Source organism: Jaculus jaculus, chromosome 1, assembly GCF_020740685.1.
Source record: "Jaculus jaculus isolate mJacJac1 chromosome 1, mJacJac1.mat.Y.cur, whole genome shotgun sequence".
NCBI classification, from domain to species: Eukaryota; Metazoa; Chordata; class Mammalia; order Rodentia; family Dipodidae; genus Jaculus; species Jaculus jaculus.
Window position 1 is genome coordinate 182,200,451 of NC_059102.1, and position 26,104 is coordinate 182,226,554.

The following is a 26,104-nucleotide window of genomic DNA, read 5'->3' on the forward strand; positions in this document are numbered from 1 at the left end:
ATGACCTAGTCTTTCCAGCCCTGCACCCTGCCCTGTACAGTAAGAAAGAAGTCTTTCTTATGTAAAAGTAGTAATTTTCAGAGCACTTCTTTTTTAAAAAATATTTTATTATTTTTATTTACTTATTTGAAAGACAGAGGAAGAGGTAGAGAAAGGGAGAGAGAGGGAGAGAATGAACATGCCAAGCCAGGGCATCCAGCCATTGCAAATGAACTCCAGACATATGTGCCACCTTATACATCTGGCTTATGAAGGTCCTGGGGAATCGAACCTGGGTCCTTTGGCTTTGTAGGCAAGCGCTTTAACCGCTAAGCCATCTCTGCAGCCCTCAGAGCACTTCTTAATGGTGAGGATACAACTAGGAGCACTCCCAACTTATATCAAAGTAGACACTATCTTTGTGACCAAACTCTTCTATTTAAAAAAGACAAAGAGCGTGGCAGTGCACACCTTTAATCACAGCACTTGGGAGGCAGAGGTAGGAGGATTGCTGTGAGTTTGAGGCCACCATGAGACTACATAGTGAATCCCAGGTCAACCTGGGCTAGAGTGAGACCCTGCCTTGGGAGAAAAAAAAAAAAAGACAAAGATTTAGTCAGACAAGCATAGAAACCATCTTAACGAAGTTATCCAAAGCTGCAGTGAAGAGACATACTTCCATTCCAGTTAGACAATGTGGTTTCTAAACGTCTTTCCATTCATGAGACCCTTACTCTTCTGCATTTCAGAGCACAAGTGCCATCAGGAGCAGTGCCCTGTTTCTCCTGCAGCTCTTAGAGCACGACTACCTGCCAGATGTTCTACAGCGTTTCTATTTTTAAAAGGTGACAGTGCCAGGCATGGTGGCTCACACCTTTAATCCCAGCACTTGGGAGGCATAGGTAAGAGGATTGCCATGAGTTCAAGGCTACCCTGAGACTACATAGTGAGTTCCAGGTCAGCCTGAGCTAGAGTAAGGCCCTACCTTAAAATAAAATAAAATAAGTGACAGAAAACTGGTGGTCCCTACTGTCCGGAAGGAAAAAGACAGGTGGCACCAGAGTCCCAGTGGGAAGAGGGTATTTCTGCATGACAGGCAGTCAGAGGAGGTGGTGCACACAGGAGGTCTGAAGCAGCTGTGACCACCCAACATGGGGTACAGGAGACCAGTGTGGTTAGAAGGGCATACGGGCACTCCAAAACAGAGGGTCAGAGCTTGGGTGGGTCCTGCAGGGCATTCAGACAGCAGGCAGAAGATGACACCATGGCATCATCTCAGGGCTGGACTACAGATGTGAGAGGGCTGTGTGCCAGGGTGAGGACAGACCGCAGCAGGAGCACAGTGTGAGTGGGATGAGAAGGCTGCTGTGTGGTGCAGAGGCAGTGGCAGCCAAACTTGACATACACAAGAGGAAGGATCACATGTGCAAAAACTCTGAGGATCGTGGGAGCCGGAGAAGGGAGCTCTAACTAGGGAAGGCCAGAACCAGAACGTGCCTGAAGTGCAGGATCGAACTGGAGATACTGACACAAATACACTGGTTTCAAAATGGATACAAGCCTAGCACAGGGGCACTCATCTGCATCCAGTACTCCAGAGGCTGAAGCAGAGATCACAAGCTTAAGGCCATCCTGAGCTACATGGTGAGGCCCTGTCTCAAGAAGCATGCATGCATGCATACACACACACACACACACACACACACGTGCATAGATAAAGAGAGAAAGATCTGCCTACAAACATTCACAGATAAATAAAGACGATATGTGTGGTATTCAGAGGCACTTAAGCAAAGAATGATGAGGTTGGATTTCACTGTTCAGAAAGGAAGTTCTATTTCCGATGTTCAGTCACCAGCATCTCTGGACTCCCACTCTACGGAGGCTTCCTCTCCAGGCCAAATGCGCAAATGTGAACAGGCATGGAAACAGGTTCCCCTGCCTGCTGCTGCCTCATGCTCCCTAACCACATGGACAGTAAAATGGAGTGTGCCCATTTTACTTTTAAGTTAGCAAAATTTTCAGATGAATTTGTTTTTCTTTCAAGGACTAATATTATAAGCTGTAGCTTTCATGTTTCCTTCCAACTATGCTGATATCTAAGTTTAAGTCAAACTATGCTGAGAGCTTCATGTCTCCCTCAATAGTAATGGTTGTAAACCCCAATTTAGTTCCCTTTAGATGGAAAATGACAAGAATTCTAGCTGGGGCCACCACAGCTATGAGAAGCAGCTATCAATAGCAACAATCCTCAGCTTCCCATTGAAACAGTACTGAGAGAAATTTAAAATAAAAATCAAAACAGAGTGAACTACTCTGAGTGCCCCTCAGGAGATGTGGGAATTCCCTTAAGAAGCAACTCTCACAACTAGCAAAAACCTCAATCTGTTACCATTAGGACAGCCCCTGCCTTCTCCAACAAGTCGCCAGGAGACACCGTGTTTTCTCCAACATGTTAAGGACACCCCCTGCCTTCTCCTAGCCCCCAACAGGGTTGATGAGCTAAAGGCCTGCATTTACCTTTGTGGTAGTTGGTTGTTCTCTGTCTTTGGAGGGTGGAAGGAGAACGTTTTGAAAGTATACCTACCACCACTTTGGGGCCTAACTGCAAATTTGTAAGCATGGGCCAAAGCCAAGCTGCACAAACTAACCACTGGCCAGGAGAGGGAGGACCCTATCCAGCCCTTGGCTATTGAATCACAGAACTTTAAAACTAACTGATACCTTAAGTGATCAAGTTAAAAGATCATAATTCAGTGTCATACATAAAAATTACAGCGATCAAATTATTAGAAAACTACCAATATAAGTTTAAATCTCTGAAAATGGTCTCTAGCATTTGCCTTTGTTTTGTTTTCAGTGAATCGTCTCAGTTATTTTCTTCCCGGATCAAATCCGGAAGGAATAAAAGCATTCTAAGCCTGTCTCTCCATGTGATGCCCTGTACCATTTTGGCACTGTGCACAATCTCCACCAGCAAGAAGGACCCTGTGAGGAAAAGGGAGCTGAGCTAGGATAGCCTGTCTGTCCACATGATGCCCTGTATCACCCCTGCTCTCTACAGAGTCCCACTAGCAACAAGGAGCTTGCCAGAAACTATCAATCCAGCTTCCAAAACTATGAGCCAATACACCTTTATTCTTTATAAATGACTCAGTTTGTGCTCAGAGCAACAGAAAACAATGTCCAAGACTTTTAGTGAGCTAATGAGACAGGTGGACTTAAAAGGTAACGCACAGGTCAGGTGTGCGGGTGCATGCCTTTAATTCCAACACTCGGGAGACAGTGGTAGGAGGATAGCCATGAGTTTGAGGCCACCCTGCGATTACATAGTGAATTCCAGGTAGGCCTAGGCTAGAGCGAGACCCTACCTTGAAAGTCCCCCCCCCAAATATATAAACACACACATCACAGATTAAGTGCAGTAAAATGAGAATAGTAGTATCAAGGTCATGAGTAAACCTTTTACTGTAAAAACATTTAAATTTTGCTATCTGCTTGGAAATTTTCATAATAAATGTTGGGAAAATATGAATTATGCATTTGTATCGGATAAAGATACATGATGTCTCAATATGCTATATAAAGGGAAGATTTCAGAAAATATGTCAAGGCCCAAGTACATTTTCACTCAGCCATATAGACTTGCCAAATTCTGTATTAACTTCATATTCACCTTGAAGGATGGAATTCCACTTATTTAGACACATGAGCACACTGAATTTGGGTTGCTTTTGCATTGTATTTACTTAAATTACAGCATAATAAACAAAATTAAAATGCAAGGAACCTTGCACAACTAATAAAAACCTAAAGACATGACAGGCTTGGAGATCTCATATTCTCCTACTTCAAAATGTACAGGACTATGGTGACCAAGATAGTGCACTGTCCCCACAAGGACAGACACACAGACAAGACTGAGAAATGAGAATCTATAAACAAGCCCTTATTCTACAGCAAGGTGGATTTCAACAAAAACACCAAGACAACTGGATACTTACCAGAAAAAGAATAAAGCTGGACTCCAATCACACATGACACACAAAAATTAATCAGAAAGGCACTGAAACTTGTTACAAAACTCTTAGATTACAGATAAAAATCTCTATAAACTTAGATTAGACAAGAGTTTAATAAATATTGACATTATACCAAAAGTGTAAGCAACCAAAGCAAAATAGACACATTGGGCTTCATCAAAACTAGGAACTTTTAGGCTGGAGAGATGGCTTAGTGGTTAAGTGCTTGCCTGAAGCCTAAGGACCCTGGGTTGAGGCTCAATTCCCCAGGACCCACATAAGCCAGATGCACAAGGTGGCACATGTATAGCGAATTTGTTTGCAGTGGCTGGAGGCCCTGATGCACCCATTCTCATATTCTTCCCCCATCTCTCTGTTGTTCTCAAATTAAAAAAAAAAAAACTAGAAACTTTTGTACTTCAGAGGATAGTCAAGAAAATGAAAAACAGGGCTGGAGAGATGGCTTAGTGGTTAAGCGCTTGCCTGTGAAGCCTAAGAACCCCAGTTCGAGGCTCGGTTCCCCAGGTCCCACGTTAGCCAGATGCACAAGGGGGCGCACGCATCTGGAGTTTGTTTGCAGAGGCTGGAGGCCCTGGCACACCCATTCTCTCTCCCTCCCTCTATCTGTCTTTCTCTCTGTGTCTGTCGCTCTCAAATAAACAAATAAAATTTAAAAAAATGAAAAACAATGTACAGAGTGGGGGAAAATACTTGAAAATTATAGATCCAAGGAGGTCCTAGAACTTGAACTATATACACCTTCTTACACCTCTATGATAAGACAATTCAATTTCAAAAAAGGCAAACAATACGCACAGACATTTTTCTAAAGAAGTTATATAAACAGTCAATAAGCACATGAAAATACATTATACATAATTAGTATTTAGGGAAATACAAATCAGTGATACCACCTGGCATTCTCTATGATGGCTAGAATTAAAATCATAGACACTGACAGTGTGGACAAAGACATGGAGGAAGTGGGAAGCTGGTTGATATACACTCTGGAAAATGCTCTGACAGTATATCTAAATGTAAAACAGGAAGTTACCATGTGCTCAGCAATTCCACTTCCTGGGTATACAGCCAAAAAGAACTGAAAACACAGGCTTGCACAAAAGGGTATACATGAAAGTTCATAGAAGTGTTATTCACCACAGCTAGAAACTGGAAATAACGACAATTTCCAACATCTGACGAATGGATAAACACACTGTGGTATGCACATATAATGAAATATTAAGCCAATAAAGTGCTATACCATGAACAGACCTTGAAAACACTATGCTAAATGAAGGCAGACAGACACAAAAGGCACATATTGTATTATTACACTTCCATAATAAACTAAAAACCACTGAACTGTCCAGTTTGGTTTATAGCATGTGAATTAATCTTAATGTAAAAAAGCAGTAAGCCAACCCTGGTAGTATACTAGGAGGAAGCACCCAGGAAGATGATCTACATACCACAAGGGCATGAACCATTCAGCTTTCCTTGCATTTGCCTAAAGGTAAAGGAAAAACATCCCAAGCTGACCTGGGCTTTGTACATTGCCCAAATAACATTTGCAAAACAGTGAGCTACATAAGTTTCAGAATCTGGACCCAGGCCACACACAGGAGGGACTTGCTTTCTCCTGGGGGGGAGTTCATCTGATTCTCAGAGTGCATACAGGCTTCTTCTAAGAAAAGTCTGGTATGCTCAGACAATGTTCTATAAGCAGACTAGCTCCTTGAGACCCACTGCTACCACTAAACAGTGTGAGTGGGCTTCAAATGTCACCAATTAGGCCATTTTTTGGATTGTAAATCTGTCACTTTTGTATCTAGGTGCTTCTCAAGCCAGCAGAGGATGCTCTTGCTATCACGTTTGTTTAAAGCTCACTGAACTCACACCACAAATTAAGAACTTTTAAACAGATCGCAGCTGTTGCAGTCTGGGTCACATTGCTGGTAGAAGTCACCCAACCAAGAGAAGCTTCTGGGAAAAAGATTTATTTTGGCTTACAGGATCGAGGGGAAGCTCCACGATGGCAGGGGAAAACGATGACATGAACAGAAGGTGGACCACAGCAACAGGAGGGTGTGCCCAACACTGGCATAGGGAAACTGGCTATAAAGCCCATAAGCCCGCCCCCAACAATACACTCCCTCCAGGAGGCATTAATTCCTAAATATCCATCAGCTGGCAACCTAGCATTCAGAACATCTAAGTTTATGGGGGACACCTGAATCAAACCACCACATTCCACCCCGGGCCCCCATAAACTGATATCCATACATGATGTAAAATACAATGCATTCAGTCTGACTTTAAAAGTCCCCATAGTTTTTATCAATTCCAATGATGTTCATACATCCCCATAGTTCAAGATCTTTTAACTGAGCCGTAATACCAAAAAATAACCTCAAAAAACCCATAATGGCACAGAATAAATATTCACACTGCAGTAGATGGCATTGGGCATAACAAAGAAACATTCAACCAATACAAGATTTAAACCAACCAGGACAAACATCAAACTCTGTAGCTTCAAGTCCAGCAACTCTAACCAGTGACAAATCTTCAAGTCCAATAATTCTAACCAGCAACAAGTCTCTGGCATTCCAATTCCGCCCCTCCAGCTAGGCTACTCACAGTCCTGGAAAACTACATCGGGGCCAGCAGCTTCTTGGCAGCCATCTCATGGTCCCGGCATCTCCACTGGGTCTCCACTGCAAGCCACGGTTCATCCTCATGGCCCCATGGGGTCTCTATGCAGGCAACCAGCAAACCCGCTTCACACTGCCCATGGCCATTTCCAAAACACAAGACCGTGTTGCAAACTCAATGACCCTCTTTCCAGCATTTCTTATACTCCACGATACCAGGTAGGGTGCCAATTTGTTAATCCAGGGGGGATTAAAGCAGATTTTGAAGAACAGGACTCCTTGAGCACTCAGGCCCCTTCAAAAGAGTCTACATTCTTCTTGTTGCCCCAGTGCAGGTCAGCTAGCCCCGTCTCAAAGGTTGTAATCTCTGAGTTGCAGCTGAATGGGCAACAGTTCACCCAAAGATTTTTCTTTCTGTGTCATATCCCTCTGCACACACCAGTTCATTTCTACACAAAGCAACCCTGCACAACTTCTCAGGACATGGACACAAGAGCAAGCTTCTCACACAAACTGCTAGCCCAGTCCAGGCAAAGCTTTTTCTCACCCTCATAAGCCAAACCTCACAGTCCATAGTTCTTACTGCATTCAGGTCTTGTAGCTCTGACCATAATAGTCCATCAAGCTGTACTTACAGCACTGCAAGGCATCTCTTAGGCCAAGGTTTCAACTCCTTCCCCTTTCCTCTTGAAAATCAGATCCAAAAGGCCAAAGCCACACAGTCAGGTGTCTAGCAGCTATCCCACTCCTCGGTACCACTTTACTGTTGCAGTCTGGGTCGCATTGCTGGTAGAAATCACCCAACCAAGAGAAGCTTCTGGGGAAAAGAGGTTTTATTTTGGCTTACAGGCTTGAGGGGAGGCTCCACGATGGCAGGGGAAAACAATGACATGAGCAGAGGGTGGACATCACCCTCTGGCCAACAGAAGGTGGAGCACAGCAACAGGAGAGTGTGCCCAACAGTGGCATGGGGAAACTGGCTATAAAGCCCATAAGCCCGCCCCCAATAATACACTCCCTCCAGGAGGCGTTAATTCCCAAATATCCAGCAGCTGGCAACCTAGCATTCAGAACACCTAAGTTTATGGGGGACACCTGAATCAAACCACTACAGCAGCAAAACAAAATTCAACAAAAAAGCCCTCCATATGCTACCAAACTTCTTCACTTTCACATATGAAACCATGAGCCAACTATGTGCTAGATACATGATGACAGTCAAATAGCAGACCTGGCTTCTGCTTCATGGCACTGACCAAATCCAAAGTCTGCACACAGGCTATTAGCAAGTCATGACAGCAGGGTATAATGAGTGTCACCGTGGAAGAGGGGCAGCCTGATATGGCGGCAAAGTACAGAGGAGGAGCCGGTCATGGAAAAAGTTAGCTGACCCCTCTTTGCCCCAAGTAAGTGGGTTCAAGTGGAAGCTTAACAGATGAGCAGGACATCAGACTGACAGACAAGGAGAATGTGTTTGCAGCCAAGGAAAAAAAATGGGGAAAGCAAAGCCTGTTCTAAGAACTGAAGAGAAAAGGCCACAGATAGAAGGCTGCCAAGGGAGATGGGTGTCAGCCTTGACAGACTAGCAGGGAGGTGGGCCTTTGTCCTGTGGCTAAGGACCAGGCTGGCAGGTAATAGCAGGGATATCAAAGCAGACACAGTTCAGCAGTCCAACTTGAGATGCCAGCAACTGGGTATAGGGCAGAAGCAAAGGAGAAAGAAAGACCTAAGGAATGTTCTTAATGCAGTGTTAACAGGACTTATTTTGATGTAGGAAGTAAGGGGGAGGAAGGAGCTAAGGACATCCCAAACTCCTGGTTTAGATGTTTGGCAGACAGGCAGCTGCAGGAGAAACGGAGTACACCCAAGGACTCTGGGCTGAAGTCCACACTTCGATTGCTGGGATGCCTCCACACTGTGCCACACCAGCACCCCACAGTCTGTAATGGCACACTAGCTGTGCTGAAGCAACTTACCCTGGTCCTTTCTCTGGAAGAACCACCTCTGCTGACAGTGGACTGTAGACAGGAATGCTGACGTCATATCCTTGCCGGTAAGTCCACGTAGAGAAGCCACCACCGGCCAACAGCGCCCTGAAAGAAAAGGATTGTATCAAATGGTGAGGAAGAAAGATGGTCTTCATTGTGATAAACTCTGTGGGAAGGGAAAGGAATGACTGGAGCCCTAATGACAATGTACACTGTTACAACCACTGTATGTAGTACAGCTTCCACTTTGCCTTCCCCCAGGGCCTAAAGACTTTATTCCCTTTCCCTTTTCGTAAACATACAACCCCAGGGACCCTGTGTATAGCCCCTCTCACAACCACTCCCATTTGCCTCCCCAGAAGTCACAACAATAAGAATGACAGCAGGTTTGCAGAAAGACTGTCCAGACAGTCATTTCCCACCCTCTGCCTGAAATCTCAAGAGACAACAGGCTAGGAAAGCAGATGTAACCAGAAAGGACTGCATCTCCCTCAGCCTCTCTAATCCCTGCCCCAAGCAGTTCCTCCTGTCATCCCAGAGCTCCTTGTTAATAATCATGTGGCCACTGCCAGCTCCCCATTTCAGCCACTCTGTCTTACTCACCCAATCCTCAGCTTAGGACGCAGAGCTGTGGACTGGGCGGTCACTACTTCTCCTGCAGCTTGTGGATACTACCTTTCATTGCCCTTATCAGAAAAGAGTGGCCCTACTACTGTTTTCACTGGATCCAGCACATACTACAATGACGCTTCATGGAATAAGGAAGCAGGAGTATATCACACCACCTTTCACTGATACTCATTCTGCCCATAGGCCCCAAGTCCACTGAATCCTCTTTGCAGTGCAGTTTTGCCAGTTGCACTTACTGCATAAAGTCTGAGCCAAATGTCTGTACTGAGAAACCACATGTTTTGCAACACTGATTGGTTACAATCCTCTCCCTACCCTGATGACAACCTACATTCCCTTCTAACACCACCAGTTAAGTCCAGAGATTTTCAAACCACCCCTGGAAATCACACTCTGTTTACTTAAGCTTTATGAAACCAAAAACTGGTGAGTGAGGTAATGGTGACCTGTAGGCTAAAAATCTTCCCAGCTGCTGGTCTACTTCTAAATGCACTGGCTATCCTCAGTACAAAAGAATGGTCTGGTTTTCCCTGATTAGCATGTGGCAGTCCATCCCACATGGACTTGGGTGGGTTCCATGGTCATGATGGCAAGAAGGCCCTGCAGGACCCAGAGCCTCTGTGCGTGACAGACCGGAGTCAGTAGACAGGCAGCAGGCAGTCCAGACAAGGCATGGCTGCAGGTGATTAGGTCCCACAGGGAAGGGGTGTGCGCGTGGGGAGGGGAAGGAAGCGAGCGTCATCACATCAACCTTGGGTGTTATTCTGTCCCCGCAGTACTGGCAGCAGGAGAACACACATGCAAAGCATGCCCATGTCACAGGTCAAGCACACCAGTATCTGTTAGAATCTCAAAAAGAGCCACAGCTGCAGGTAGTGAAACTCTCCTCACACCAGCCCTGCTACTGAAAGACACAGGCCCCACCTCTTCTGCTGAGCTTCCCATGGCATCCTAACAGGGAAAGCATTGTAAGCACCCTTGCTTTACTGAACACATGCTTCATATTAACTGAAAAGTGAAGTTCTGAGCAGCACATTCTGTTTTCCCATGATGGACTCCCAGATCAGCACTCAGTCCCAGCGCTACAAGAGACTGAAGAGAGAACCTGGGGCTAGGAAAGTATGAGGCTAATGAGCACAGTGACGGCAGGCCAAGTGGTTTATCAGTGGGAGCACTCTCCAGCACTGAGCACTTCCCCAAGGCTTCCCAATTGCAGGAAAGCTCCTCAGACACTGTCATCTACAGCCTGGGACTCTCCACCCTCCTGCCTCCTTCACAGACTTCCCACAGCCCTCTCCCTGCTACTGGACATTTGTAATGCCAAAAACATAGCAAGCCTGTGAGTTCATCCTTTGCTATACTTCAAGCACACTTGCAATCACCCCCTGTAAATTCAAGTATTAGCTTGCAACACAATCCTACTGCTCATCTTTATCTGCTTACTGTGTCAAACAAATTTTTAAAACATTTTTGAGACTGGTAAATCTGAATAATGGCTACAGAATTGGTGACTATTTGCTGATACTAAAAATTACTGTTAAGGGCTAGAGGGATGGCTTAGTGGTTAAGGCACATGCCTGCAAAACCAAAGGACTCAGGTTTGATTCCCTAGGACCCGGGTAAGCCAGATGCACAAAGTGGTACATGCATCTGAAGTTCGTTTGCAACAGCTGAAGGCCCTGGAGCATCCATTCTCATTCTCTCTCTCTATCTATCTCTATCTCTCTACTTATCTATCTACTGCTCTCTCTCAAATAAACAAATGAAAATTTAAAAATATATTTTAAAAAAGAATTACTATTGAACAGAGCATGATACATGCCTGTAACCCCATCTGAGCTACATTGAGAGACCCTGTCTTAAAAATAACAAAGGGCTGGAAAGATGGCTTAGTGGTTAAACACTTGCCTGTGAAGCCTGATTTCCCAGGACCCATGTAAGCCAGATGATCAAGGAGGCACTCACGTCTGGAATTCATTTGCAGGGGCTGCAGGTCCTGGTGTGCCCATTCTCTTCCTCCCTCCCTCTCTCTCTCTTGCTCGGTCTCACTCTCAAATAAATAAATAAAAATAAACAACGACAAAAAATAACAACAGCCAGGCATGGTGGTACATGCCTTTAATCCCAGCATTCAGGAGGCAGAGGTAGGAGGATTGCCATGAGTTTGAGGCCACCCTGAGATTACATGGTGAATTTATGGTCAGCCTCGGCTAGAGTGAGACCCTACCTAAAAAACAAAACAAAACAAAACAAAAAACAGCTGGTGTGGTGGCACATACCTTTAATCCCAGCACTTGGGAGGCAGAGGTAGGAGGATCGCCATGAGTTCGAGGCCACCCTGAAACTACATAGTGAATTCCAGGTCAGCCTGAGCTAGAGTGAGACCCTACCTTGAAAAAACAAAACAAAAATAAACAAACAAAAAAAACAAAGGTTGCTAATATTTTTAGATATATTAAGAGTGTTATGGGTTTTGTTTTTGCTATAGTGGGGACTGTACCCAGAGCTTTGTAAACCCTAGACAAGCACTCTACCACTGAGCTATGTCTCCAACCTATGTCTTTATAAAGGTACATGTTATGCAGAGAGTCACATACATATTTGCAGATGTAATGACGCATCTGGGATTTGCTTCTCGAAAACCAGGTAGGGACACAGAGAATTGGCGGGACAAAGCCAGCCTCAGGTGATGACAACAAAGCTGGGCAGTGGGTGTGCAGGTTCGCCATACTACTCGCTTTTCTCTTGGACAAGTTCGAAGTTTTCCATAAAATTCTCTAATAAACAAATATGCAACCACATAAACATGAGAGAGGGGACAGAAGGGCTCAGCAGGTGACGTACTTGCCTACAAAGCCTGAGGACCCAAGTTTGATTCCCCAGTACCCATGTATAGCCAGATACACAAGGTGGCACATACATCTGGAGTTTATTTGCAGTAGCTAGAGGCCCTGGCATGCCCATTCTCTCTCTCTCTGTCTCTCTAATATAAAGTGCAAGAGATGTGCAAATAAAGGATAATATTAAAATTCCAAAACATATCTGAGAAAATCAACATTGCATTAAAGAGATATAATATCGTTCCACTTAAGTTGAGTGTGTATATGCAAGTTTTTGTCTACACACACAGAAAAAATACTAGAAAACACAGTATTCTACAGTGAATATTTCTCAGTAAAGAGGGAACACAGGAGGAATGAGAGCAGGTTGCCTTATTTCACTCCTTGCATACTTGTGTGCTGTTCAATTCTTGTGAAAAAGTCTGTGTATCATGTGTATGCTGTATAAAATTCAGAGGGAGCTGGGTATGGTGATGCACACCTTAAATCCCAGTGCTCAAGAGGCAGAGGTAGGAGGATCACTGTGAGTTCGAGGGCAGCCTGAGACTATGTAGTAAATTCCAGGTCAACCTGGGCTAAAGCAAGACCATACCTTGAAAAAAGCCAAAAAAAAAAAAAAAACCCTAAGGGAAACAGGAACACATAAGCAGCATACAGAAAGCATGAGGCTGGGAATGTAATTCAGCGATAGAGCACTTACACAGCATGCTGGAAGCCCTGGCTTCCAACCTAGTACAGGTCCTTGCATTTCCTTGAGAAGATAACTTTTAGTAATTGCATACATGATCTTACTTCAGATGCTCTAATCTGGCCCATCTGCTTCCTAATTTCCAAATACTCTGATACTGATTTTCTGCCAAAGCCATTCTACACATCTCCAAATGCAGGAGCAAGGACAAAAGATGAGAAAATCACCAAAGAGGGCTGGAGGTGGGACAGATGGAGTGGTTACTCAGTGATTAAAGTAACTTCCTTCCAAAGCCTAATGGCCTGGGTTCTATTCCCCAGTACCCAAATAAAGCCAGGTACATAAAGTCATGCATCCATCCTGAGTTTGTAGCAGCAAGAGGTCCTCGTGTATTCATTTCTTTCTCTTTCTCTCTCTCTCTCTCTCTCTCTCTCTCTCCCTCCCTCCCTCCCTTTCTCCCTTGCAAATAGTAAATAAATGAAATATTTTTTTTAAAGGACTGGGAATGTAGCTCAGTGCTTAAATCCTTGTCTAGCATAAACAAATGTCGGGTTCAATCCCCAATGCCCAGTGTTACCAAAAAAAAAGAAAGAAAGAAAGAAAAATTAACAAACAAATCTACCACCACTCCCCCAACAAATGGCCACTGAGGTTTCAAAGTAAAATATTCCCCCAGCAAGCAATAACAGTACTGAGTGAAGGATTTCACCTTCCTGATAACCTTACCACTACCAAGAGCTCCATTTTTCTCCGATCTACTTGACATTCTCCCACATTTAATTTAAGTGCTGGATAAAAATGGAATGTACTCCCATACAGATGCATATAACAAAATGTCCCAAACAGAAGTAAGCCCTTCTGAGAGGACACCCAGAACAGGAGTAAAGACACTAAACAGCTCTTTTCCTTCCCTTCTCCAATCTTGAAAGCATCTCCCCTTTCCAGAACAAGAGGGTCCCAGGCAGACATACGTAACACATAACCCATTTTATTTCAACTGAAGTGGAAGAAATTTATACCTTTTTAATGTTCAGCTGATGTTAGTTTCCTTACTTATAGTGTCTTATAATCGTACATTTTTATTAACATTTGCCCACATCTCTTAACAATTTCCGCATTTACATGGGTACATATAAAAGCTGTAAAAATTTCAGTCAGGAACAAACACACTTTCCCTAGGTTGGGGCCAATCAGAGATCACTTTGAATAAAACAAGCTTCTATAGCATTTGTGTGACAATACTGCCATCTGTCGTTCAGGATGACTTCTATACCATGTTATGTCTTCTAGTGATGCCTGTATTTCCAGACCATGTAACGCACTGTATTAAATATATAAGGTCTTATCTACGTGGGTTTGATTACAGAAACTAATAAAGTAATCTCTAAATTAAAAAAAAATAGGACCATGTACAGATTTCCACAAGTGACAATGTTAGTCTCTGACAAGTTGAGAACACAGATGATTTCTGTTAGTAACTATGATCTCAAGATCAACATCAGCTCTAATAAGACTGGAGAATGAATGAGTCTGTACATAAACTCTTTACAATGTGTTCAGGATCCTTACCTGGGACCCAGATTTTCTACTTTCTGCTTTCCTCAAACCTTGAACTAAGCTCAAGAAAGGTGTCATGTGCCAGCATCTCATTCCAGGACCTTACAATAGCCTCTGGCCAATGATTCAGTCAGTGCATAAACAGGCAGGGGAATGTGAACTCAAAGTTGGAATCATGACTCATGGCCACTTCACTACACATTCGCATGTTTGGTAGGTTTTACAAGAAAAGAAGGAAAGAAGGGAGTTTAAGGGTAGGGAGAGAAGAGAAGCAGGGAGACAGGGAGGGAGGAAGGGAGGCAAGAACTCAACTGACTGAAACAACAGTGGCTGCCCTTACCTTACAGGCTTTAGGGGCACCCCTCTTCCCTCAGGAGCTATGGGGTCAAATGGCAAACATTTCTCCAATTCAGACTGCATCAGCACAACTCAATCCTGAACTGAACTGGCCTGGGAGCTGGGATGTGACACTCAGAAAAGCTAACGCAGACTAAGTAGGCAGCCGGGTTTCTTGGAAGCCAGCCTGAGACATGCGTGCTCACCATTTCCCACAGCAGACAGAAGCAGGTTCTACTCTGCTATGCCTTGAGGAGGGAGATGCCTCAAACAATGTCTAGTTTCATAAAAACCTCCAATCATCAAATATGTCCCAGTAGATTCAGGGATCTCATTTCACAAGACAAAAGTATCATACAATCTTAAATTGCAGAAATTTAACACAGGGACAGCCCCCCCCCACACACACACACACATACCAAATCCCTACCTGTCTCTGGGGACATCCAAGGCAGTGTTATAATCAGGAGGGCCTCCGGGCAACATGTTGAACAACAAGTGGTTTGTACCTTGATCCCACCTATTAAGAAATTAAACATAGGAGAATTCACATGACAACCATGAAGAAATGGGAGTGTGCTGCTGGAGAGCAAGCACAGGGACCCCATGCGAAACAGCACCATTTCTCGAACATGCATAGGAACTTCTGCAAAGCCCAGCAGGACATCCACTACTAGTCTGGTTCCTTGAAAGAAAAAGGCAGGTGGCTATATACTTCCAGCTAGTCTACTACATACCCACTTCTGTTAATATAAAGCCCAAAGGGAGAAATAGTTGAGTGTGCCTACAATCCCAGCACTCAAGAGGTGGGGATAGGAAGATCAGGAGTTCAAGGCAAGTCTGGATACATGAGACCCTGGCTCAAAACTAAAACAAAAAGACTGAAGCCTACCTAAATGGCCAACATCTGGTTAAAGAAACAAAAATAAATAAAATATAGAAGGCTGGTTAAATATATTATAGAATACCTGGGGCTAGAGAGATTGCTGAGCAGTTAAGGCATTTGTCTGTGATGCCTAAGGGACCCATGTTCAACTCTCCAAGTCCCACATGTCTGGAGTTTGATTGTAGTGGTTGAGGCCCTGGCACGCCAACTGTCTGTCTGTCACTCTCTCTCTCACACACACATGCATTTAAAAAAGGGCCAGTCTGTTGGGCTTGCCTCATTAAAAATAATAATAATAATATACTATAGAGTAGCCATAAAATGAAATGCTATACAACCTTTAAAATTGTCCAATAATAGCACTTGGGAGGCAGAGGTAGGAGGATCGCCGTGAGTTCGAGGCCACCCTGAGACACCATAGTGAATTCCAGGTCAGCCTGGGCTAGAGTGAGACCCTACCTCAAAAAAAAAAAATAATAATAATAATTGTCCAATAAAAGAATGTGAAATTATTTGGACATGCATCCACAATGTATTAGGGAAACAAGCTACCAGAGGGTATGTATTGTATGATGCCACTCCTTACCAAAAAAAAAAAAAAAAAAAAAAGCTTTGGGTGTTTTTTTTTTTTTCTTTTTTGTTATGTTTAGTTTTGTTTTTCAAGGTAGGATCTCACTCTACCTCAGGCTGACCTGGAATTCACTAGGTAGTCTCAGGGTGGCCTCGAACTCACAGCGATCCTCCTACCACTGCTTCCCAAGTGCTGGGATTAAAGGATTACACCACCACGCCTGGCTAAAAAAAAAAAAAAAAATTTATAATTATATGTATGAGTGTATTTTTATACAAAAATGACTGAAGAGTCATATTAAAACATTAATATTTGCTGGACTGGAAAGATGGCTCCGTGGTTAAAGGCACTTGCTTAGAAAGCCTAATGGCCTGGGTTCTATTCCCCAGTACCCACATAAAGGCAAATGCACAAAGTGGCCCATGTGTCTGGGGCTGTTTGCAGTGGCTGAAGGCCCTGGCATGCCTATTTTCACTCTCTACCTCTTGGTTCTCTGCTTGAAAATAAATAAATAATTTTTTAAATTAATACTTGTTATTTCTTAGAGGCAAGGTCAGGGAATGCTAAGCCGCATGTTCAGGCTTTGCAAGTAAACATGCATCATGGAAGTGAGTAGGGTGGAGAGGCAGCATATTTCCATTTAAAAGGGCTTTAAATTGATCCCAGGAAGCTGGGACCCCACTGTAGCTTCCTCGGGGGTGGCAGACTCCTCCTCAGGGGTACCGTGCTGATGCTCACAGCGCAGGCCTCCTGCTACATGTCAGTCACTCACACACTTGTGAGACACAGCAGTAGCATCTGCAAACCAGCTCCAGAGAAAAAGCCTTCCTGTCCCTCCCCTTCCCTCGGGTTCCCTGAGAGCACTGGCACAAAGGCCCTTGGGCTCTGGTCCCAGAGTACTGGCTACCTGGAGAGCTGGGCCAGGGCCTGTGCTGTCTCCTTGATGCGCAGAGTGTTCTGGTTCAGCACGTCAATGGAGGGAACAAAGAGGCAGGCCCGGCTGATGTCGTCAGTATAGTAGTCACTGTCTGAGATGGCCGTGAGCAGTTCATTGTACTCCCGAGAGATGGTGCTGCTGATTGGGACACCCATGTCATCCACGTACTTCTTCAGAGAGTAGATGAACACCTTAATCTTGTTCTTTGGGTTGAATCCACAGCGGTAGACATCAAAGCAAGTGTGCATTCTGCAGCTGAGGTCTCCCCGTTCAGGGATGGGGCTCTCAGCTGGCAGCCTGACCACGGGCACATCCCGGACACTGCGCTTCTCCACACTCCAGTCACTTGAGGATTCGATGGAGTGGGGCCAGAACTGAAACATGCCAGTGGCAATGAGGCCCAAAAGGACAATGGAAAATAGGGTGATGTAGTAGATCCGGTGTTTGGTCTTCATTCTTGGGATGAGGGCAGGACCCCGGATATTGTACTTGACCGACGCACACATAATGACACAGACGGCCTCTTCCTCACAACCTGCCTTGGTCACCAAAGACAGAAACAAGAAAATTTAAGTGTTTAGGGGCAAGTGACCATGTACAAGGATTGTTCAACTTTTCTTTATTTATTTGAGAGACAGAGAACAAGGCCGGGGGGGGGGGGGGGAGAGAGAGAGAGAGAGAGAAAGGGTATCCCAGGGCCTCCAGCCACTGCAAATGAACTCCAAATACATGTACCCCCTTGTGCATCTGGCTTACATGAATACTGGGGAATCAAACTTGGGTTCTTTGGTTTTGCAGGCAAGCGCCATAGCAACTAAGCCATCTCTTCAGGCCCTGTCAATTTTTAATTTTAATTTTAATTTTGAATTTTAATTTTAATATAGCTATTTCTTGTTTTTGTTTTTTGAGACAGAGTCTCATATAATCTCAAACTTGCTAGTAGCCAAGGCTGGCCTTGAACTCCTGATCCCCCTGCTTCCACCTGCCAAGTACTATGGTTGCAGGTGTTACCACCATGCCTAGCTCTAATGTATCCATTTCTTTCCCTTATACAGTTTGATATAATGACAAAGATCAGAATTTTGGATGTTGCTAATATATGCAAATACATATCTGCAAATGTTAATGTGTGTATGTAGCTTAATCTTTAACACTACACATAAGTTCATGAACATACACTATATAAAGTCATCGCTATCTATTGTGCGTATTCACTGAATGCATGAGCTGGCAATGGGAGATGGGGAGAGGAGATGAAGAGGACTACATTTTCAAGCTTAGATTTTTCAGGCAAAATATATTAAAAAGCAGAATAGCTAAAAGTATTTATTTTGAAACATCTGTCTAATATAAAATGGTAGTTTACCTGTACTAAATGATGCTTTGCTACTCTCAAATCTTCATTCATGCATTCACTCATCTAAACCACCAGGTACTGTGAAAGCGTCACAGAAGACAAGAGCTTCTCATTTTACATGACAGTGGTAACTGGGCTGGAGGAGAGCTGGCTCAGTCGGCGAAGCACTTGCCACGCAAGCATAAGAATCAATCTAGAGTCCAAGAACCCATATAAATGCTGTAATTCCACTTCTCAAAAGGTGGAGACAGACAGATCTCCAAGCAAGCTAGCTAGACTAGCTGAATTACTGGGCTCCAGGTTCAGTGAAAGACAGTTAGGGTGGAGGATGACTGAGGAAGACACCCAATGTCAATAGCTGGCCTCCATATGCGCATGCGCACAGACACATGTACACTCACATGAATGTGCACACACACCAAACACTTCATATTTAATACTATACATAAGGATCAATATACCATATAAAGTCATAGCCATAGCCTATATATATTCACTTAACAAACACATAAGCTGGCAAACATGTGGGGCGTCTACATGTACCAAAACAGAAGTAACAATGAAGGAATAGAGAGATGGCTCAATGGTTAAGACACTTTCCAGCAGAGCCTAAGGACTGGAGTTCAATTCCCCAGATGCACAAGGCAGTGCATGTGCCTGGAGTTTGTCTGCAGTGGCTAGAGGCCCTGGCATGCCAATTCTCTATCTGCCTTTTTCTCTCTCTCAAATAAACAAAATTTTTAAAAACTGACAATGATTATATTATTATATTTATTATTTTATAGTGAAAGTGAAGGATGGCACATTTAGATGAAAGGAATGAATGGGGCAAGAGAAACAGAGAGGAAGAGAGAAAAAGAGGGAGAAGGAAGATAAGAGAAGGGAGAGAAAAGAAAGGCCAGTGTGGTGGACACTTGTCCCAAGACAGATGCCACAGGTCTTCCAAGCCATGAATGTATATGACAGCCTTCCAACCAAAGAGCAGAAGCACGGCCCTTTTATCCTGAGTCTGGGCTCATTTGTGATTTGCTTTGACAAAGAGAATGTGGCAGAAATGACATTCTAAAACTGAGACACCCTGTAGCTTCAGCTTTTGTTCTATTGGAACCTCTCACAGCTGCCATGCCCTAAGGGAAGCTGAGCGCATGGCAGACACCCTCAAGCAGACTCCAGTCATGCCATGTGGAGCAGAGAAGCCATCACCACCAAATGCCATGTGGATTGTTAAAACATGAATGAATAAGTGAGTATTCTAGGTCACTGAGTTTTAGATAAGTAAAACAGCCAATATGCATCATAGACTGAGACACAAAGGATACTGTTTAGTCCTCAGATGAAAACATAGACTTGCCTGCAGGTAACAGTGTAAGGGCCTTCCCAGACCAACTTCCCACAGCTCATTCCTAGATATTGTGATGGCCACCAGACTATCAGGTGTCTACAACAAGCTACTTCTGCATTACACATCAAAGTCCCAATCAACAATCTACTCTGACTGTTCAGGAACACTTTGAGTATAAAGGGACATAACTGAAAAGTAAAGAGACCCTCAAAGGGTTCATCAAACATCTTCATTTGCCTAAATGTGACTCACCCCATAGCTATCAACACAGGAAAGCTACTTCCTTCCCAGCTAGCTGAGTACTGTCCAGCCTTGAATATGAAAATCATTGATGGCTTGTTGGATAAAATGTGTCACTGTGATAAAGTGATTTCACTTGCATCTCTGAGACCATGAACAGAAAATGTCAAGCAACAAGCCTGTCATAGACTAGCACATGGAAGTTCGTCCACTTCCTCTTAGATTATCTCTAGGGTATACCAGCAGACACGTGCAAGCTGATTCCATCAAAGAAACCAGCGGGACATTCCTGGCCCGTTTCCACCTCCACCCCCTTCATACACCCACTCCATGGGATGGATTCCCTGTCCCTCAGTGTGTCCCTCTTGGAGTCTGTGGAAAAGAAGGGTTGAAACAAACATCTCACTCTATCAGCCCAGTGCAAAACTTTCCAACCAGCAATCAAGGTCTGCTGACATACTGAATCAATGCACCAAACACCCCAAAGGTGATAATCAATGGGGGGTTCATAAAGATGCAGACTCAGTGGTCACTGCTACAGCTTGTACTTTATAGGTCTACACGGGCTGCAGGACCCGCTGCTGGGCTGGTCTCGGGTGTTTACTCTGTGAGATGAGGCTTGAAACTTTTGCTAATATTAAACAATCTTTTAACACAATGCTTTTCAAATTTTTTACCTAAAAGCCACAGCATAAAACACATTTCATATTATGGCCCAATACACACAAGTATGTTTAGAGATGAACTATAGGAATGAACTATGGGGATATTTCTTTTTTTAATATTTTTATTTTTATTTATTTGAAAGAGGCATATATATGCACACATGTATGTATGCATGTGGGGGCATATAGAAAATGGGTGCACCAGGGTCTCCAGCCACTGCAAACAAACTCCAGACACATGTGCCACCTTGTGCATCTGGCATACATGGGTCCTGGGGCATTGAACTGGGTTCTTTGGCTTTGCAGGCAAACACCTTAACCACCAAGCCATCTCTCCAGCCCATGTGGGAATATTTCTTAAAGACCTTACACATAATTTTTCTGAGAATATTTCTAATGTGTAACTTGCCCTAAAGTTAATCTTACAACCATGTAATCCAGCTGCTTAAAGCAATGTGGCTAGGTTTCTTCTGCTTTGGCATAACTTGTCCTGAACAGCACAGATGAGCAATATAGACAAGCAGTGTTTAGAGATGCTGACTGACCTTAAGCTGTGCTCTGCCCGTTTTCCTCAGCAGCTAGAATCTTGACCCAGAACAAGTGTGCATGCATAGCGTACTATGTGCTAACAGCAACTCTGAAGACAGCGCAGTCAGTAAGGAACTGCTCACAGAGCTGCCACAGATCTGCTGAAGACAAGTGGCTTTAGTGTGATTACATTTCTGAATGGAGTGTGTGTGTGTTCTAGATAAGCAGAGTCCAACAGGTCACACCCCTAAATCCCTTGCTTTAACAAACGTTTACAGATTATACAAAGTCAAAAGTTCCTTACCCTTCGCTCATACAATGTTCAACTTGTTCACATGTCACTGGTTTTGTGCTAGGGGGGATTGGGTTCTTTTTTTGGGCTATTCAGTAAAAATAACAGTGAGTGCCTGTACATGCTTGAAAACTGTCAATTAAAAAGTTAAAAGAAAGCCGGGTGCATGCCTTTAATCCCAGCACTCAGGAGGCAGAGGTAGGAGAGTTACTGTGAGTTTGAGGCTACCCTGAGACTACATAGTGAATTCCAGATCATCCTGGACTAGGGTGAGGCCCTACCTCAAAACAGAAAATAAAAATAAAATTAAAAAGTTAAAAGAGAAAATAAATGGAATTAATTATGGAAAAAAGAAAAGCAACTTGGGCATAGGTAGCTTGCAGCAGGAGAATCTAGGAGCCAGAGCAAGGGAGTAAACAGAGGAGTGAAAAGAGGGAAAAGTTTCAAGGTGATGACCGAGCTGGCTGCTCAAGTGGGCAGACAACTCAGTCTTGCTAGGAGCTCTGAAGACCTAAACAGACTTTAAAGCAGCCCAACAGGCAGGGAACTGTGACTTATGGGACCCAAGGCCAGCCCCAACAGGTTAAGCCTCTCAGCTTACTGCTCAGGATACCCAAGTCCATGCCTGAAAGTCCAGGCCAAATTCTGACAATAAAGCCAGAGATGTGACAAGCACTTGAGGGAGAATAAGCACACATGCTAACAGAGAAGGAGGGTGGGGGTTCAACCCAGTTTCATGATAGAGCACTTGCCAAGCATGTCCTGGGTCCAGGGTTCCATCTTCAGAACCACAAACAATAAATAAATAGGGTCAGGCATGGTGGCACACGCCTTTAATCCCAGCACTTGGGAGGCAGAGGCAGGAAGATGACCATGAGTTCAATGCCATCCTGAGACTACATAGTGAATCCCAGCTCAGCCTGGGCTAGAGCAAGACCTTACCTCAATAAACCAAAAATAAAAATAAATAAGCAAATAGGGGTTGGGGAGTAAGTAGCTCAGTACCCTCAGCATGCAAGTCTAGAACATACTTAATATCCACATGAATGTTGGTTGAATGAATTAATAAAGTCTCTTTCTTCTCCAGTTTCACATACCATTAAGCATGCATCGATTTTGAGTTTGCAGCAAGGACTTCCAATTGCCATCTTTTCTGAATTGGAACTAGTTATAAAGGAGAAACAAGGGCTAGCTACTTCCATAGACTATGAGTTTTCCACACCCAACCCTGAAAACCTCCTCTCCTCTCCTCTCCTCACACTCATCACACATCAAATCCAAAGAGTGACAGAGATGAGGAACAAGGCAGTCTCCTTTTGCAGGTAGTTAGTCAGGGGCACAGGCCCAAATGCAAAAGAACACAGTTGCTGACCTGCCCTAGTGAGAGGAGATGGCAACTCAGAACAACTTTCTGCTGCTACCTCCTTAACTGTACACCATGGGCTCTTTCGGAGCCTGAGCTGTCCTCCCTGATTCACCAACCAATCAAGGTCCTCCATATACATTTAGACTTAGCCAGTGAAACTCATCCCAACTCAAAGCTTAATTTACATCTCTGGGATTATAAGAAAACTCAATCCAAATTACCAAGTGGACTACCTGCTCAGGACCCGTCCCTGCTCAGAAACTTTTCCACTTTACTTTCCTAAAATAAGCCTTTCTAAATTTGCCCTTCTGTATGTCTGGACTTGACAATTCTTTGCAAGTCTTAAGAAAAACAGGCTCAAGAGCCACTGGCTTGAGTTCTAGTGACAGATGTATCCTGCACACTAAGCCCAAGCAGAGCTGAAGAAGGCTCTGTCACTTGTAGAACCAGTAATGAGAGCACCACTGACCTGGACACCTATGCCTTTGTAAACCCAGGTCCACCTGTCCCCTCATGTGGTGACCAGACTACGCTGCAGTGTCAATGCTCCACTTCGTATTGGGATCTGGGTCAAATCAGGAATTCCACAAACTTTACTTTCCTGGAAATACATCAGACTTGTTCCTGCAAAACTCTGGAGCCAGCTGAGGAGCACTGAGTCACTCATAAAGTCTCAATACAAGTATTACTGTCAGAGTGAGAGGCATTTTCTGTTCCCAGAAATACTTATTCCAAAGAGTTGCCTGAGTCATTTTTCTTCTGTGCTTCAGGTTACATCCAATCCACTGATCCAACATTGCAAGTCACAGTTTCTTGTCTTTTTAACCTTTGTAGAAAAGCCCTCACAGTTGAACTTCCAGGGCCACTGCCACCTTGGAACTTAACCAAACTGTTCCTGTAAAAAAAGGAACCAAATACAAAAGCAGGAAAATTCACAGCTCACTGCTTTACCTGACAGGCTTCTTTGTAATTACCTTTAAAAATGATTTCCAATTTAAAAAAAAAAAAAAACAAAAAACAACTTCCTTTTGGGCTGGGGAGATGGCTCAGTCAGTAAATGTAAATTTAAAAAACCTGCATGGTGGTGTGCAGTTGTAAACAATCCTAGAAGGGTGAAAACAGATACAGAATCCCTGGGACTTGTTGATAAACCAGTCTAACCTATTCATCAAATTCCAGGCCAGTGAAAGACCCTGTCTCAAAAAAAAAAAGAAAAAAAAAAAGTGGACAGGGTCTAGGAAGACAGTTCAGCAGTTAAAGGTCCTTGCTTGCAAAGCCTGCTGGCCTGGAGCTCAATTCTCCAGCCACTCACTTTAAAGCCAAACAAGCATTCATCTGCAGCAGCAAGAAACCCCCTGGGCTGGAGAGATGGCTTAGAGGTTAAGGTGCTTGCCTGTGAGGCCTAAGGACGCAGGTTCAATTCCCCAGGACCTGTGTAAGCCAGATGCACATGGTGGGGCATGCGTTTGCAGTGGGTAGAGGCCCTGGCATGCCCATTCTCTGTCTGCCTTTCTCTCTCTCTCAAATAAATAAAAATAAAATATTTTTAAAAAGAAAGAAATGCCAAGCGTGGTGGTGCACGCCTTTAATCCCAGCACTCGGGAGGCAGAAGTAGAAGAATTGCTGTGAGTTCGAGGCCACCCTGAAACTACATAGTGAATTCCAGGTCAGCATGAGCTAGAGAAAGACCCTACCTCGAAAAACAAAACAAAAGGACTCCAGCATGTCAATATGTCAGTACACACGTGTGTGCAAGTATAAATGGTTATATATTTTTAAAGGTGGGCAGTGTTCCTCAGGAATGATACACAAGGTTGTCCTCTGGCTTCCACACACGTGCATACATGTGCATGCACATCCACAGCGCACGCACAAAAACTCCTCTCTTTTGATTGTATCATACAACAAACATAATGATATCATTAAGTAATTATAACTTTACTAAGCACTTACTCCAGGCCAGGGTCTGTTTTAAGCACTTTATAAGGGCGAATTTATCCGATTCATCTTAACAGTGTTGTATGACAAACTTATGAGCCTCACTGTAGATGAAGAAAAGACATCAGAAAGGCTCAATACCTCCAAATGCCAAAGGCCAGGATTCTGAACCTGGCATCGGGCCGCAGCGCTAACTTACCCATTCGCCCCCGGCACATACACAAGAGACCTAAGTCAGGAAAGTGAGGGTAATGGAAACTCAATCATAAATTTTATTATCGTGAATAGCCTGAGTTCCGGAACGCACAAGCCAAGTACTTCGGACATCCGCAGGCAAACCAACGGGCCCCAGTAGACTGGCACTTCCGGGTGAGTGACACCAAGGCAGGGTGTTAAGCCGGGATTGCTGCACCGCCGAGATCTGCTCCCCGCGGCCACCGCCACAAGCCCGAGGCCCCTGCGCCCACAGGGCCTCGGCCCCCGCCCACCGCGGGCCCCGGGGAGCTCCCGGGAGGGAGGTGGCCGCAGGAGGCAGAGGGCCGGAAGCGGGGGCACAGGTGGGACGCGGGAGCGGCCCCGTGCCGCAGCCCCGGCCTCCGCGGCCCGCGTCCACCCCCGGCCCGGCCCGGCCCGGCCCGCCCGCTCCTCGGCGCCTGCTCGGGCCCGTGCGCCGCGCTCACCTCGGCCACGGCCGTCTGCTCCCGGCCTCGGTCACTGGCTCCAGCCGCGGGCCGGGCCAGCGCTGCCCGCGAGTCACCGCCAGGGCCGGATCTGCGCGCGTCAGCTGGGAGCGCGGCTCCCGCTACCAGCTCGCCGCCACAGACACGGCATTGCGCATGCGGGACGGCCGGGCCGCGCCCCCTGCTGGACAGGAGGAGTCAGAGCACCGCGGGCAGGGAGAGCTCGGAGGCCAGCAGAGACGCGCCTCCTTGTCTGATGAAGTTGCAGCTGCAAAACAGACACCAAGCGTATAAAATTGGTAGGTCGCGGTGCCCTGGTAAATAAATAATCCACCACCCACGCTCACACAGGGAACCCTAATTAAACGCAATAGGTCTCACACAAATGTACAAAAGAAAATGACATCAAAATAGAAGAGAGTGGGCTGGAGAGGTTGCTCGGCAGTTAATGCGCTTGCCTGGAAAGCTTAAGTACCTGTGTTCGATTCCCCAGTGTCCTTGTAAGCCAGATGCCCAAGGTGGTGCATGCATCTAGAGCTCGTTGGTAGTGGCTAGAGACTCTGGGGGTCCATTTCCTACCTCCCTCCCTCCCTCACCCTCTCTCT

General features: G+C 44.8%; 1 protein-coding gene across 5 annotated transcripts in view; it reads right to left on the reverse strand.

The window, feature by feature from the left end:
* Ext2 (exostosin glycosyltransferase 2) overlaps nt 1-25,631 on the reverse strand; it is a 204,339-nt gene extending 178,708 nt beyond the window's left edge. The window contains exons 1-4 of one of the 5 annotated variants that reach the window (XM_004657176.2): nt 25,500-25,631; nt 17,062-17,626; nt 15,128-15,217; nt 8,635-8,751 (exon numbers count right to left, since the gene is read on the reverse strand). In XM_004657176.2, the coding sequence (XP_004657233.1) occupies nt 8,635-8,751; nt 15,128-15,217; nt 17,062-17,597 (743 nt within the window). In that variant the 5' untranslated portion in view covers nt 17,598-17,626; nt 25,500-25,631. Of the gene's footprint in view, nt 1-8,634; nt 8,752-15,127; nt 15,218-17,061; nt 17,631-18,457; nt 18,581-23,350; nt 23,487-25,499 lie in introns of those variants that run through there. The other 4 variants (XM_045159197.1, XM_045159185.1, XM_045159179.1 and 1 more) reach the window with 4 other exon arrangements.
* Nucleotides 25,632-26,104: the final 473 nt, after the last annotated feature.